At 61.1% G+C, this 13,530-nt stretch overlaps 1 protein-coding gene across 1 annotated transcript; it reads right to left on the bottom strand.

The window, feature by feature from the left end:
• Window positions 1–1,405: 1,405 nt before the first annotated feature.
• FSCN1 (fascin actin-bundling protein 1) lies at window positions 1,406–12,531 on the bottom strand. Its single transcript, XM_048320861.1, has 5 exons — window positions 11,636–12,531; window positions 4,866–5,022; window positions 4,263–4,384; window positions 3,838–4,005; window positions 1,406–3,746 (listed from the first exon to the last, which is right to left on the bottom strand). Exons 1-5 carry the CDS (start codon window positions 12,456–12,458, stop codon window positions 3,544–3,546), a joined length of 1,473 nt encoding a protein of 490 aa, XP_048176818.1. The 5' UTR covers window positions 12,459–12,531; the 3' UTR covers window positions 1,406–3,543.
• Window positions 12,532–13,530: the final 999 nt, after the last annotated feature.

Raw genomic sequence — 13,530 nt, 5'->3', positions numbered from 1 at the left:
CCTGTGTGCTTTCCTTACAGCCAAGACCTTGTCTTCCTATCCCCTGCCTGTGCCAGCCTGGTGCTGGGAAAATGCCAGGGAGTGGGGCCAGATCCCAGCCTGTGCCAGTGAAAACTCCCCAGGTCGTAAGGCAAAAACCCATTTGACCCTCCTGGAACAGCTTAATCTGTTCCATGTGCTCCTGAGGAAAAACTGGATGGGATAGAAAATGGTTTCCAGTTGCTCCTTTAAATGGGAACTAGGATGGGGGGGAAGGCTGAGGGGATTTCCTCTCGTGCTGGAGTGGTGGTGAATGATGGTAAATGCAGAATCCAGCCTTGAGGGGAGAAAAGGAAATGTGTGTTGGCAGCTGGGGGAGAGGGGGAAGGGTGAGAGTCCTTCTGCAGCTCCAGAGCCCCTTCCCTGGGTGGGCACCCGCTGGCAGAGCTGCCTGCTCCCCTGGCTGGGTGTCACAGTCTGGTGTCACAGCCAGGTTTGCTCATGCACACACAGATGTCACAGCAAGGCCAAGCGTGGCCATCGGAGCTGCTCAGCATTTCCTGCACTGCCCCGACTTCTCCCTGTTTATAGTCAGGACTTGAGCATCCTTCCTTCCTTCCTTTGACCCTTGCAGGGCTCAACCCCCCCCATCTGATGGTGAAGGTCCCTCTAGGCAATGCTGTCCCCCAGTCCCCCTGGGATGTGTGCTTGGGGGGAGCGCCCCCCCCTTTCCCAGACTTTGCTTTTTCCAAACAGCTTTACATTTTTCAAGGCAGGCAGGAGCCTGTCGGTGCCCAGCCAGGTTGTGGTGGTGACAGGCAGGGAAGCTCTGGCTGCTCTCGGTGCAGGTGCTGGAGGTGCTGTTGGTTGAGTTTCAGGGCTGCTTTCAGCTGTTGAGAGGGCTGGGGGCACATCCTGGCTCCTTTGGCAGGACGTGGGTTGGACTGCGCTCCCCGCTTTAGTCCTTTATCTTTCCCTTTTCCACATCCCCAAGTAAAGCAGGCTGATTGCTGACCCCCACCCAACCATACACCCAGACCTCCCATCCCAGTGCTCTTCCCTCCCACCTGGGTCATCCTATGGAGATGAAATGCCTGAATCAAGAGAAAAAGCTCTGTGGGGGCACAGCTGGTTTGCAGCTGAGGTGGTCCTGCCCCATCCATGGGTCACCCATCCCCAGGTGCCCATGGGCTCGGTGGCTTCAGGCTGCTCTGAGCATCTCCAGAAGTGACCCAGCCTCCAGGTGCCTTTGCCTTTACACTTCTTTGGAGCATCTTGGTCACCATTCCCTTCCCCACCAGCTCCTCAACCCTCCAGAACCAGCTCAACTTTTGTCAGATAAAGGCTCCACGACCCCAGCTCTGCACGCTCAGGCTCTTCCCTCATTAAAAGGCCATTGCAGCCCCAACAGACCACACACCAGTTTGAATCCGAATGCAGGTTTTATTTTTTTAAGTCATCTTTCTCCATTTGAAGCTATTTTTTTTTTAAGTTATACAAATGGCACTTACAAAAAAATAATAATAATAAAAAAAAACTGAACAAACCCAAAACTTAAATTTTCAGAGTGAGATGTTTTCAGAGAGTCACGACACCTGGTAAGAGGAAACAGGAGAGATGTTGACCTAGTGTCACACGGGAGAAGCCAGAGCGGGAATTACGTGGTTCGGACCGTGACAGGGATGGGGAGGCGGTGACACGGGGAGGGGGTGAAGGCCAGTGAGAGTGTGTCAAGTCACAGGGTCACACAGGGCTTCAAGACACTCGGTCCTTCGAGGGGCAGCCTGGTCCCCAGGGGGACACATGGTGCCGGGGGGCACGGGCACCCCTGGATGTGAGCGCAGAGCCGAGGTAGAGTCCCAGCCGGGTTCCCCTGCGCCCGTGAGGGACCCCCGCCTGGAGTTGTCCCCCTGCCTGGGGACAGCCACTCGCTCTCCCAGCTGAATTTAGCACCAAGCTCCTGTGGAGGGGAGTCCCTCCTCATGGCTTTAAGGCTGATGAGCCCCTGCCTGGCCTCCGGCAGTAGGGACCGGCCCCGGTTTGGCACGGCAGTGATGCCGAGAGCACCCTTGGCGTGGGGTGGGACCAGCACTACCCCTCTCCAGAGGGGGCCCACGCGGGAAAAGGCTCCTTGGTATGTTTGTAGGGAGCAGATACCGGCCCTGGGAAGGCCCCAAAGGATAAAGTGCCTTTCAACACCCTAAGGAACACACAGCATCACCCGTTACAGACAGCGTTAAACTCTAATGCAGACCTAGTACAGACAACAGCTGGTCACACAGTGCCATGGAGAGCATATATAAATAGAGACTAACAAAAATACTGTTTTGGTCTTTTTTTTCTTTTTTCCTTTTCCAGTAGGGTTGCTATTCATGAGAGCCCAGCCCAGGTGCCCTGGGGATGGTGGGACTGGGAGCTGCCCCCTCAGGGTGCCCGCGGGAGTGGGCGCTTCCTAATTCAGCATTAGGTGTTCAGTGATTCACTTCACTGTTCCAGTATTTTACGAGAGAAAAACAACAACAAAGGTACTCAGCAAATATCACTGTGCAAAGTTTGCTAAGGAACTTTTCTATTCTGTAAACCAAAATCTGCAGTTTATGCTTCCAGCCACTGCCCCGGGGAAGTCACGTCGGCCAGCCCGGCTCCTGCTGGGACCGAAGCCCACCGGAGATGGGCTGGATGAAGCCCCCACCCTGGCACGGGCTGGCTCTGTGTCCCCCCACACCCTCCCCTCCAGGCACGGCAGCAGGACCAGCCTCGGGGCAGGCTGGACCCACCATCAGGGTCTGGGATGTTCCTCCAGAGCCAGAAGCACAAGGAGGGGTGGAGGGACAGGAGGAGCACGGGGCTCCATGAGATGAAAGGCTGAGGCTTTCCAGACAGGATCACCCTAAAGAATCATTTCCAGGAGTTTGGGGGAGGGGCAGCTTGCTGGCCCTTCCACAGGGATGTGCTGGCACACACCAGCCCCATCCCCAGGGATGCTGTGATATGCAAGGTCACCTCTTACAGCTCAGCTGGGGATGAACCTGCCCCACAGTCCAGGAGGGGAGAGAAGCTGCTGGGGCAGGCCAGGAGGAGCCAGCTGAGCCCAGCAGCATCACTCCACCCCTGGTCGGAGCAGGGCAGGACAGGACGGATGCTCCGGGGGACACTGGCAGCACAGTCTGAGGCAGTGCCAGTGCTGATATGGCAGAAGCGAGCACAGAGGCGATCTTATTCCCTTTTTTAAATCGAGGAGAGGCAAGTAAACTACCTAAGGTGATGCTTGGGGCCAGGAGGGGAATACAGAGGTTTCCAAGCCCAGCAAACCTGGAGGGAGGCAGGGATGGGGGGGATAGAGACAGACCCCTCTACAAAGCTATAGGCAGGCAGCCCCACCACTTTTCCAGTTCTTACAGGGATTTATGGACACCCACCTCCCACTTAACGCACCAACTCTATGGCAGGAGGGAAGGGCAAGCCAGTCTGAAAATCCTGTTACAGAGAGGAGAAACAGAACCCAAAGGAAAAGAGGACAGGAAGGGAAAGAGAAGTTGGCAATGGGAGGTACCCTAAAGTGCATTAATATTCCCAGAGGGTGGAGGCGTCGATGGTGTCGGCCGATGCCTTGAGCACCCCAGCGTGGTCGCCCTTCAGGTATTTGCCATTGATTTTGATGGCCACTTTGTTATAGTCGCAGAACTCAAAAAAGAAGTCCACAGGGGTGTCGCTGCTGCTGGTGACGGATGACTCATTCCCCACCATCCAGTACTTCCCAGTGGTATCTGCAGGAGAGGGGACACGGTGGCCTCGTGAGCCAGCATGGGGACCCCAAAGGCCACCACCCTCCAGCCTGCAGCCACCCCGGGCACTCACCCTTGATGTTGTAGGCCCCGTCGTTGAACTCCAGCTGGAAGACATCGTAGGAAGAGCGGTTGGAGTCCAGGGTGCCGGTGACCTTGCGGCAGCCGATGAAGCCGTGCTCGCCGCGCAGGACAATGATGGGTCTGTTGATCAGCTTCATCACGAAATGCTCCGTCTCGCCTGCGCCGAGGGGACAGGGGCTGTGAGAGCAGCCGGGGGGGCACAGAGCCAGACCCCAAAGCTGGCAGGCAGCAGTGAGGAGCAGGGGCTGTGCCCCCCACCCATTTCTCATCCACCCCATCTGTCCCCTCATCTCACAGCACATCAGTCACTAAGAGAACTTATTGCCTGAACACCACTTGGAAGAAGAGCCTGGCTCTGGGAAGGCTTTTTTCATCCCCTGCTGTCCTGGTGTGGCGTGCCCAAGGGTTCCTTACCCGCTGTCTCCATGGAGGCTGCCAGCTGCCCGTTCTTCTTCGCTGTCACGTACTTGCCGTTGGCAGCTTTCAGGGTGATGCGTTTGTCGCACCACTCGATGTCGAAGTAGCAACTCGCGTTCCTGTGGGGCAGAGAGGGCAGTCAGTGGGGTGTGACAGAGAGGGACCCTGCCACTGCCACCCTGCTGGCTTGGGAAGGTCACGGCTGGATCGGGAGAGCCCGATTCGATCTGTTTTTGCAGGATGACTCGTGTTGTGGTGGCCATCCTGCTGGGAAGCCCTCGCCCCACAGGCAGGAGGCAGGCAAGGCAGCCAAAGGCACTTCTGGGGTTTCCGCCTGGCTCTCAGAGTTGCACTGCAGGGCAAAGCATTTCGACAGCCCCAGCCAGCCGGGAAGGATTATGTGGCCCCAGGGACTTCCAGAGCATCGTGGGCGGCAAGCCCCGACACATCCCTGGCTTTCCCAGGAATGCACTGCCTCTGCTGGGAAGCATTTGGTGTGAGCACCCACGCTGGAAAATCCCCCTTGAATTCCCCTGGGAGATGCAGGGGGTTCTCTGAAGCCCAGGCACTGCCCTGAGCTGCCGGGGACAGGAGACTCACTTTGTGGAGGCGGTGGACTGGATGCCCCCGTTGGAGGTGAGGGTCCAGTACTTCCCGGTGTAGGTCCGGAAGGCGCATTTCTTGGTGTCCTTGTTGATCTCCAGCTGGTAGGTCTCCTGGTCACCCTCCTCGTCCTGGTTGGCTGAAAGGTCCATCCCTACAGAGCAGAGACAGATGGAGATGGGGGGGTGGGACGACAACCCACCTCCAGCAGGTCCAGGTGCAGGGCAGCCCAGGAAACCCAAATGAGAGGGGCTCCTGCTTCCTGGGTGAGCTTTGGTGGCTCCCAAATCCCTCACACAGATCTCCCCTCTGGCATTTGGAGCTCAAATCCAAGTTTTCATTTGGATATTGGGTGTTAAGGCCCTAAACAAGGGCTGGGCAGCCGTGAGCTTCCACTCCTGACTCAGCAGCTCCATTACAATGAAGCAAAGACCAATGTAGATGTTTTATAAGGAAAAGGGCTACAGTTTTTCCCAAAGGTGACAGCCAGGTTACTCAACCCATTAGCAGAGGCCGCTGCAGCACCCATGAATCCCAGCTCATGGCGTGTTTAAGGACCGTGGCACCGTTTTTCATCCACAATTGTCACGTCTCGCTGGGGCAGTGAGGTGTGCAGGGACAGGAGGCTTAGGAAAGCCCTAGGGCAGCCAAGCCTTTCCCTGACACCCCAAAATCATCAGCACCAGCCTGTCCCCCAGCTCTGCCAGCCAGGATGGCCCATCCCTGTGCCCAAGGGACCAGAGACAGCATTTCCCTGGCAGAGGTGGATGCAGCTGGTCCTGGGGCCACTGGCCACAGCCCTGGGCCACCGCCAGCCATGTGTGCATCCACCTCAGGCACTGAGCCCGAGCAAACCTGCTTAGTCAGGGCTAGCGGGGCCAAAACTGCTCCAGAGCTCTCCAGCCTGGTGGATTTCAGCCTAAAAACACTTTGGGGATGCGAGCCACAAGCTGTAGCCAAAGCCAGTGGTGGAGCTCTGGGTTTTGGGGAGGGAGCTGGAGAGCAGAGCTCAGCCCCACTGCTGAGCTTAGTGAAATGGGAGTTCAGAGGAACTGGATGAATTTTCCAGAGCCAAACACACCTGCATCCTTCCCTGCTGCACGAGTGCAAAGGGTTCAAGTCCACATTGTGTCTAGTTCTGGTCCCCTCACTAAAGTAAAGACATGGAGCTGCTGGAGCATGTCCAGAGAAGGGAAGCGGAGCTGGGGAAGGCTCTGGAGCACGAGTCTGATGAGGAGCAGCTGAAGGAGGTGGCGGCTGGCCATGTGTTCAGCCCCTCACACCTCCACAATGCATCCAGTTTCTCGGCTGCTGGGATTTCAGTGCTGTACACAGTCACTGGAAGGGCTTCAGGGACTGCAGTTTTGGTGGCCCCACTGCTCTGGGAAGCCACCAGGACATCCCACCAGCTGCACACAGCTGTCCTGCAGACACAGCTCCCTGGGGCTCCACATCACCCATCTGTGTCTCCAAACAGGCCCCATCCCAGTGCCCAGGAGCAGCCTCTGCTTTGCATATCCATCTCTCACCTTTCCCAAAAGGATCGGGTTTTGTTCCCAAAGGGATCAGGCTTTGAAGGCTTCGTTTTGTTGGCCATAATCTTATCTCCCACATCCTAACTGGTCTATGGCTGCCACTCTGCTCACAGCATCCCCCCCCCCTCCAGGCACCCTCCAGTGCCTTCTGCAGCTCCCATCCCTGGAAGGGTTCATCAGTGTCAGGTTGGATGGGGCTTGGAATAATCCATTCTAGTGGAAGGTGTCCCTGCCCGTGATCCCTCCCAACCCAACCATTCTGTGATTCCATTACTCTCCTGATGGACACTCAGCCACCCTGGTGCTTCTCTCCCCAGGGTATTTGGGCAGCACAGGGGCCAATGGGTGCCGATGGCCACCAGCCCAGCCCCACTGGCCACGTCCTCGGCTCCAGAGCCCTCTCACACTCGCCGCCTCCCAGCACTGCCGGGGGCTGAGCTGGCGGTTGTGGGAACATTTGGTTTTGATTTTGCATCCTGGCGTCAGGCAGCTCCAGCCCCAATCCAGAGCTGTAAAACAGAGAGAGAGGGGCTCTGCAGGGGCTCACAGTGAGGTTGGGCTGTGGGGAGGTGACCCTGGGGGACACAGCCCATCCCTCAAGGCTGGCAGCACCGCTGGGCCCCCCAAACCTGCGAGAGCTGTGGGTCCCTGTGGTTTGTGGGGGAGGAGTGGGGGTGGTGCTTCCGCTCACTGCACTTTTCTGGGAAGAACTCGCTGACCTGCAGGGCCCAGGGGGATGCTGTGTGCCACAGAGCAGGACTGGCCGGGCTGGAGACAGGACAGGGAGTGCCAGGAGCCTCCAAACACTATTCCCTCTCCCCAGAGACCCCCAGCACGGAGCACAGTGCACCCACCGGCCTCCTCCACCTCTCTGCCAGCCTCACCTTTCACGGAGCTTTGGCTTCCCCGGTGCCTGGAAGGACCCGGCAGCAGGAGGGTCTCCCACCGCCCCCTCCCCAAAAGCAGCGCGGGGTTGGGTTACACCGACTCAGCACAAAGGAATGCGGCTACGGCTGGGGCAGGAAGAGGCTTCAAAGGGCTGGAACTGGGCTGGAGCGGGAAAGTTGGGGGCTCGGAGCTGGGCGGGATGGGGGAAACTGCAGGAAGCATGGGGTCCCACAGAGATGTCCCCATGTCCCCGCGGTGGAGGACAGGCTGTCCCCACAGCCACCCCCCTGCTGTGGCAGCCCAGGGCTGTGGCAGGGAGCCGCGGCCGCTCCCACTGCAATCATGGATTAATTAATGCTCTTGGTAAATTTACAGTCTGGAGCTGGCACTGCTCTTCCTGACCTTGACGAAGCTGCTAATTACAGCTGGAGGCAGGAGGGGGGCGAGCACACGGCGGCTCTTTGGGAGGGGGGTGCAGGTACGCCTGTGCTCCCCAAAATTCCCAGCGTGGGATGTCCTCCAGCTCCGTCTGCAACGTGGGTTTGCTACAGGGATCTGGGGGAAAACGCAGAGGTTGGGAAGGCTGAGGCATGTTGTCTCCCCAGGGCTTCCTAACGCCGAGTCCCTGGGCTTGAGGTCCTCAGAGAGCAGGAAAAGGCTCCCCGAGTCCTCGGCTGCCGAGGTTTCCAAGCTCGTGGGTTTGCAGGATTGATGCCGGAGCCTTGGCTGCTCTCCAGCCATGACTGTGGATGTACCAGGAGGCCTATGGCCATCCCAGAGCAGGCACACACCTTCCTGTACTTCCCACAGAGCTGAGCTCTTCCCTCTAAAGAAGCAGAGTTTGTTGTAGCTGTGTTGACCTCCACACCATGGGCGGCTGCAGACACAGCGTGGGGGCATTCAGGGCATGTAGAAAACTTTCCCTGTGCACTCAAATCACACAGAACATCTCCCATGAGCCATCCTGGGAAGCCAGTGGGATGACCTTCATGGAGAGGAGCACCTTTCCCATCTTCCAACTCTCCTTTCAAAAAACCCACGGTTATGTCCAAAAAAACCGAGCCTGGATTCCTCCACGGGAGTGCCGGCAGCACCCTGCAGTGTCCCCAGGCCCTCAGGGCAGCGGGGCAGGATTTCAGGATGGGACTGCCAGCACAGGTCGGGTCTGGGCTCCCTGCGGGGCTCTGGCACCTCCACCCAGCACTGCACCCGCACACGTGCTCAGAGACTCCTCCTGCCCCCTCCCTGCCCTTCAGCTGGGCTTACACTGCACCCCCGCAGAAATCCAAACAGGTTTTTGTCTAAATCCAACAGCCTGGAGCACGGGGAACCAGCAGCTCCTCTGCTGGGGGTGCAGCTCTGCAAAGGGGTCACGGGGAGGGGTGAAACATGAACTTCCTGAAAAACCCACCCCTCCTTCCCTGTGGATTTCCTGTGGCTTTGTGGTATCCCCCAAGTGTCAGCAGGCCACTGCACGGAAAATCTGCATCCCAGCCTGCCCCCTGCCCTGGAGCCGCATCTCCCTGCCTTGCCGTGGCACCACGATGAACTGGGGGGGGAAATCCGGCTCAGCCCATGCCGGGAGGGCTCCTGGCCCCAGGGCAGAGCTCCCCGCTGCCAACGCGGCATGTCCAGGCGTGCTCCCTTCATCGCTGCTCTCGCTCGCCCTCCTCCCCAGATCCCGTTTCCTGGAATTCCTCACTCCCGAGCCAGCCCATCCTCTCCCCCATGCGGGTGGGGGGCAGGGGCACACCTCGGGCGGGCGGGGGGCTGGCAGGGGCCCAGCGGGGAGGACGCCAGCGCTCTGCCCCCGGGACCCTCGCGCCCACAAAGGGCCCTTTGTTGCCGCAGCCGGGCTAGAAAGGAGCCATTAAGCGGGGAGGAGGCTGCTCGCTGCTGGCAGCACCCGGCTCCGCTCCGTTTGAGGTGCGATGGGGAGATGGGAACTCTCAGGGAGCCCGGGGATCCTGTCCTGAAGGGCTGGAGGCAGAAGAGGGGTGCATATCCCCAGCCCCTGGGGTTATCCCTTCCTGCCCCGGGGGTGTTTGTGGCGTGGTCCCCTGTGTGCAGGGGATGCTGACACCGGCCATTCCCGGGACAGGGAGGAGACTCCAAGCCAGGAGCTGACCTGGCACTGGTGGGACAATTCTGTTCCAAAGCTGGATCCCAGCCAAGGGAACCACAGAAGAGCCCCACGGACCCATCTCTGCTCCTCCCATGGGGCAGAGGGGGGACAGCCACTGCCATCCCTGCTCCCTCCTTGACTCCACACAGGAACAAGCTGCCTTTTCCCACGAGGCTGTGTCGAGCTACAGTCACTCCCTGCCCGCATCCCACATCCCCCATCCCCAGTGACCATGGGAGCATCTGCCAGCAGCATGGCCCTTATCAGCTCGGCCGGGGAAAGGGCTGTCTGGAACCGCTTCCTCCGACGGCTGTTTCTGCTGCCTTCTTGGCAACCTTGGGACACGGCGCTTTCACAATGGGAGAAGGGAGGATGAGCCCCAGAAAGCGGCAGCTCCCAGCCTTTCCCTGCCATCAGGAGGGATAAACCGGGTGGAAACGGCTTCTCCAGCCAAAACGGACTCGAGTGAGGATGTGCAGCCCCAGCGCGGCCCTTCCCGCTGTATTTTGCTTGGAAAGGGGCCGGGCACAGCCCAGAGCCCTCTGTTGCTGGGGAGATTTGTTCCCCCCCTTCCTGCTCCCCCATCCCTTCCGAATTAGACAAAGCGGAGGGTCGGCCAGCAGCATTCTCACCCGCTCCATGGGCCACCCCCCCACCACGGGGTCCCCCACCGCCACCACTCCGTCCCTCACATCTCCCCCCACATCTGGTTTCCCCATCTCTGGTGACAAAGGGCTGCAGCAGCCCTTCCCCCACGGCGCTGCGGCAGCCTCCCGCCATCCTCTCCTCCTCTTCCCCAAATCCCCATGCCTGGGAAAACAACCCCCACTGCCCATCTTGGCAGATTTTATTATTGATTTTTAAGGGGCTGCTTTGCAGCGCAGGATTTGCCCTCGGACAGGAGAAATGCAGGGAGCTCCCTGCACGGAGCTGCCCGGGCACGGATCAGGGTTAAGCAGCAACCTTGAAATACATACACACAAAAAAAATTCCCCGCTGTTCCTCCAGGCTTTGCTGCATGCTCGTACCCATCCCACACCCGGCGTGCGCCGGCCTGACCTGGCGCGCCGGCGATGAGCCCCGGGGCACCCACGGCACACACCGGGCACCGCCGGCATCGCAGAGCGGGGACCCCCCATCTTCCAGCACGGACCCCTGGGTGCGGGGCTGGGATGCTCGGTGGGCACCCGCGGGCAGCGGGCGGCCACGTGCCCGGGGAGCTCTGAATGTGACCGGGTCCCCGAGGCGGGTGGCACCGTGGCCCCTCCGGCGAGCGGAGGGGACGGGGCCGGTGCAGCGAGTGCGGAGGGACGGCTCCCTTTGTGCGGGTGGATGCAGGATGCGGGCGTTTTGGCAAAGCCCTTTATGTAACGCTGCCACCCAGCCCCCGACCCATGGGAACTCCAGCCCCTAGGGGAACCAGAGCCCCCGGTGGGACCCGCAGCCTCCCTGCTCCGCTGGGCACATGGCTCAGCCGTGCTCGGGCAAGGGGGAGGTTGGTGGAGGCTTTGTTGGGCGAACAATGAGCTCCACAGGAAGGAAGGCGAGGGAAACAGCCCTGCCTCCTTCACGGCGAGGGAAGACCCCATCCACCCCCTCCCAGCCCCCCTCCCCGTCCATCCCTGCACCCCAAGGCAGGCCCCTCGCCATCCCTGCCCCCCCCCGGGCGCCCTGCAGAGGCGATGGTGCGGGGATGGGGGTGCCGGAGGGATGGGGGCCCCCAGGCAGGCGATGCTGAAGGGATGCGGGAGGGGGAAGGGAAAGGGATGTGGGAGGGATGCGGGGGGATCGTGATGGGGCGTTGGGGGAGGGACCGCGGGCAGCCATGCTGAGGGGTGCAGGGGGTGCCCGGGGGAGATGGCGGCTCCAGGGGAGGGGTGTGAGAAGGGGTTTGAGCGGGGGGGGACGACGCTACGGGGGCGATGGCAGAGGAATGCAGGGGGGCAGCCTGTGGGGTGGCTGCTGCAGGAAGGCAGCAGATGTTGGGGGTTGGGGGGGACAGTGCTGCGGGGGGGCCACTCCGAGGCGGCGATTCTGAGGAGATGCAGGGGAAGTGATGCCGGAGGGATGCAAGGGGTTGCTGGGGGCGGGCGATGCCCGATGGAAGCTGATACCCGAGGGAGGCAGGGGCGCACCCCGAGGCGGATACACCCCTGGACTCCGGGGCGGGCGGCCGAGGTGTCCCGTTCCCCGCACCCGCAGTCCCCGTCCCCTCGTACCTTGCCGGGTGGAGACATTCCTATCGTTGCCGGCTCTCAGCACGACCTGCGGGCAGCTCTGCTCCAGGGCGAAGAGCTCGTCCTTGCCCACCTTGGCGCTCTTGCCCGCCTTGAGGGTGCCGCTGGGCCCCGAGGGGGCCAGGTAGCGGCCCTCCCCGTCGCGAAAGGCCACCTTTCCGCAGCGGAATTCCAGCGTGAAGGCGGTGCCGGGCTCGGCGGCGGGGACCAGGCGGCCGTCGCTGCGGAGCAGGCGGTGGTCGCAGCTCTGCAGGCTGTACCGCTGGTCCACGAACAGGAGGGTGATGAGCGCGTCCACGCCCCACGGCACGTCGCGGTCCACGGCCAGCTCGTCGCGGCGGGGCCCCAGGTGCGCGTAGCGCTTGCGGGCCAGGCTGTAGAGGTTGGCCTGGGGGTGCATGGCCAGGTGGACGCTCCACTTCTCGGCGGCAGAGACGGCGGGAGCGAAGCACGAGAGGCGGTCCTCGGTGCCGCCGAAGAAGCGGCGGTGGGGCTCGGACTGCAGCGACCACCGCCCGTCGCCGTGGGCCAGCACCAGGAACCGGCAGTCGGGGCCCGGCTCCTCGCTGTCGCAGCTCACCCGCCCGTCTTTGTCGGCCGCCAGGTACCGGCCCAGGTGGCTCTTGAGCAGGACGGCGCTGGAGTCCTCCCCGTCCTGCTCCAGCGTCCAGATCTGCTTCTTCTTCATGCTGGCGGCCGAGGCGTTCACCTTGAACCCGAACGCCTCCGCCGTCAGGTACCGGTTGCTGCAGTTGATCAGCCCGAACTGGATCTGCACCGGCTCCGCCGTCCCGTTGGCCGTCATCCTGCCCCGCCGCCGACCGACACCGAGCGACCGACACCGAGCGAACGACACCGACCGCCGCCGCCGCGCCCGCCCCGCCGCCGCCGCCTTTATAGCGCCGCGGCCGCGGCACCGCCTCCCGCACCCCCCGCCCGCCGGGGCCGCCCCCACCGCGACCCCCGCCCGCCCCCCGCATCGCCGCGGGGCCCCGAGGCAGGCCAGGACCCCGCCAGGCGCAGCCAGAGCCCCCTCGAGTCGCAGGACATCACCCCCACTTCCCTCCTGCGGGACTCCCCTGCTTGCGGGGACCTTTCCCTGCATTACAAAAGCCCTCATGAATTGCAGGATCCTCCCACGTTGCAAAACTCCCAGTGTATAACAGGATCCCTCCATGCATTTCAGGAGGCTCCTTGAATCACGGGACACCCCCCCCCCGCAAGTCCCCAGTGCATGGCAAGACCCCTCCCTGCATTTCAGGGGCCCCACACAGTGCAAGTCCTCACTTCATGACAAGACTGCTCCAAGCACAGCAAGAGTCCCCCTGAAATGTAAGACCGCCCTGTATACACTGAAAGACCCCTTAGCGTGGCAAGACTTCTCCATGCATTTCAGGAGCATCCATGAATTGCAGGACCTCCTCCTCCAGCACAAGTCCAGCATGGAAAGACCCCTCCAGGAAGGGGCCCCTCGAATTGAAGAACCCCCAAACACTCATAGCAAGACCCCCACTGTAAAACAAGACCCCTCCTTGAATTGCAGGGTCCTACACATTGCAAGACTCCCTAAGCACTGCAGGACCCTCCATATTATGAGACCACCCCTTGCACTGCACAACACCAACTTGAACTACAAGTCCCTCTCCTGCACTGCAAGAATCCCTCTGATTGCACATCCCCATCCTGCTCCAAGACATTGTCAGACCCCCCTGCACCCCTCTGTCCCTCCTGGGTTGTTGGCCATGCCACAAGGCTGTGGGACAGATGGGGAGAAGGGTGACGGATGCTGTGGCCTCTTGCCATCTCTGAGCCATCCCAGCGCCCTGTGCCAGGCACCAGTGAGGCTGGAGCATCCTGGCCCTGGGGAACTGAATTCC

The sequence above is a fragment of the Corvus hawaiiensis genome, chromosome 16 (genome assembly GCF_020740725.1).
Source record: "Corvus hawaiiensis isolate bCorHaw1 chromosome 16, bCorHaw1.pri.cur, whole genome shotgun sequence".
Lineage (NCBI taxonomy): Eukaryota > Metazoa > Chordata > Aves > Passeriformes > Corvidae > Corvus > Corvus hawaiiensis.
Note: the sequence above shows the minus strand (reverse complement) of the source record. Positions and strands in the feature narration are given on the sequence as shown.

Bases quoted from the DNA above. Each gene is read 5' to 3' on its own strand.
- FSCN1 (XM_048320861.1), bottom strand. From the start codon at position 12,458: ATGACGGCCAACGGGACGGCGGAGCCGGTGCAGATCCAGTTCGGGCTG. The intron at 5,023-11,635 runs GTACGAGGGGAC...TCTGCTCTGTAG, and splicing joins GAATGTCTCCACCCGGCAAG to GGATGGACCTTTCAGCCAAC. The intron at 4,385-4,865 runs GTGAGTCTCCTG...TCTGCCCCACAG, and splicing joins CAGTCCACCGCCTCCACAAA to GAACGCGAGTTGCTACTTCG.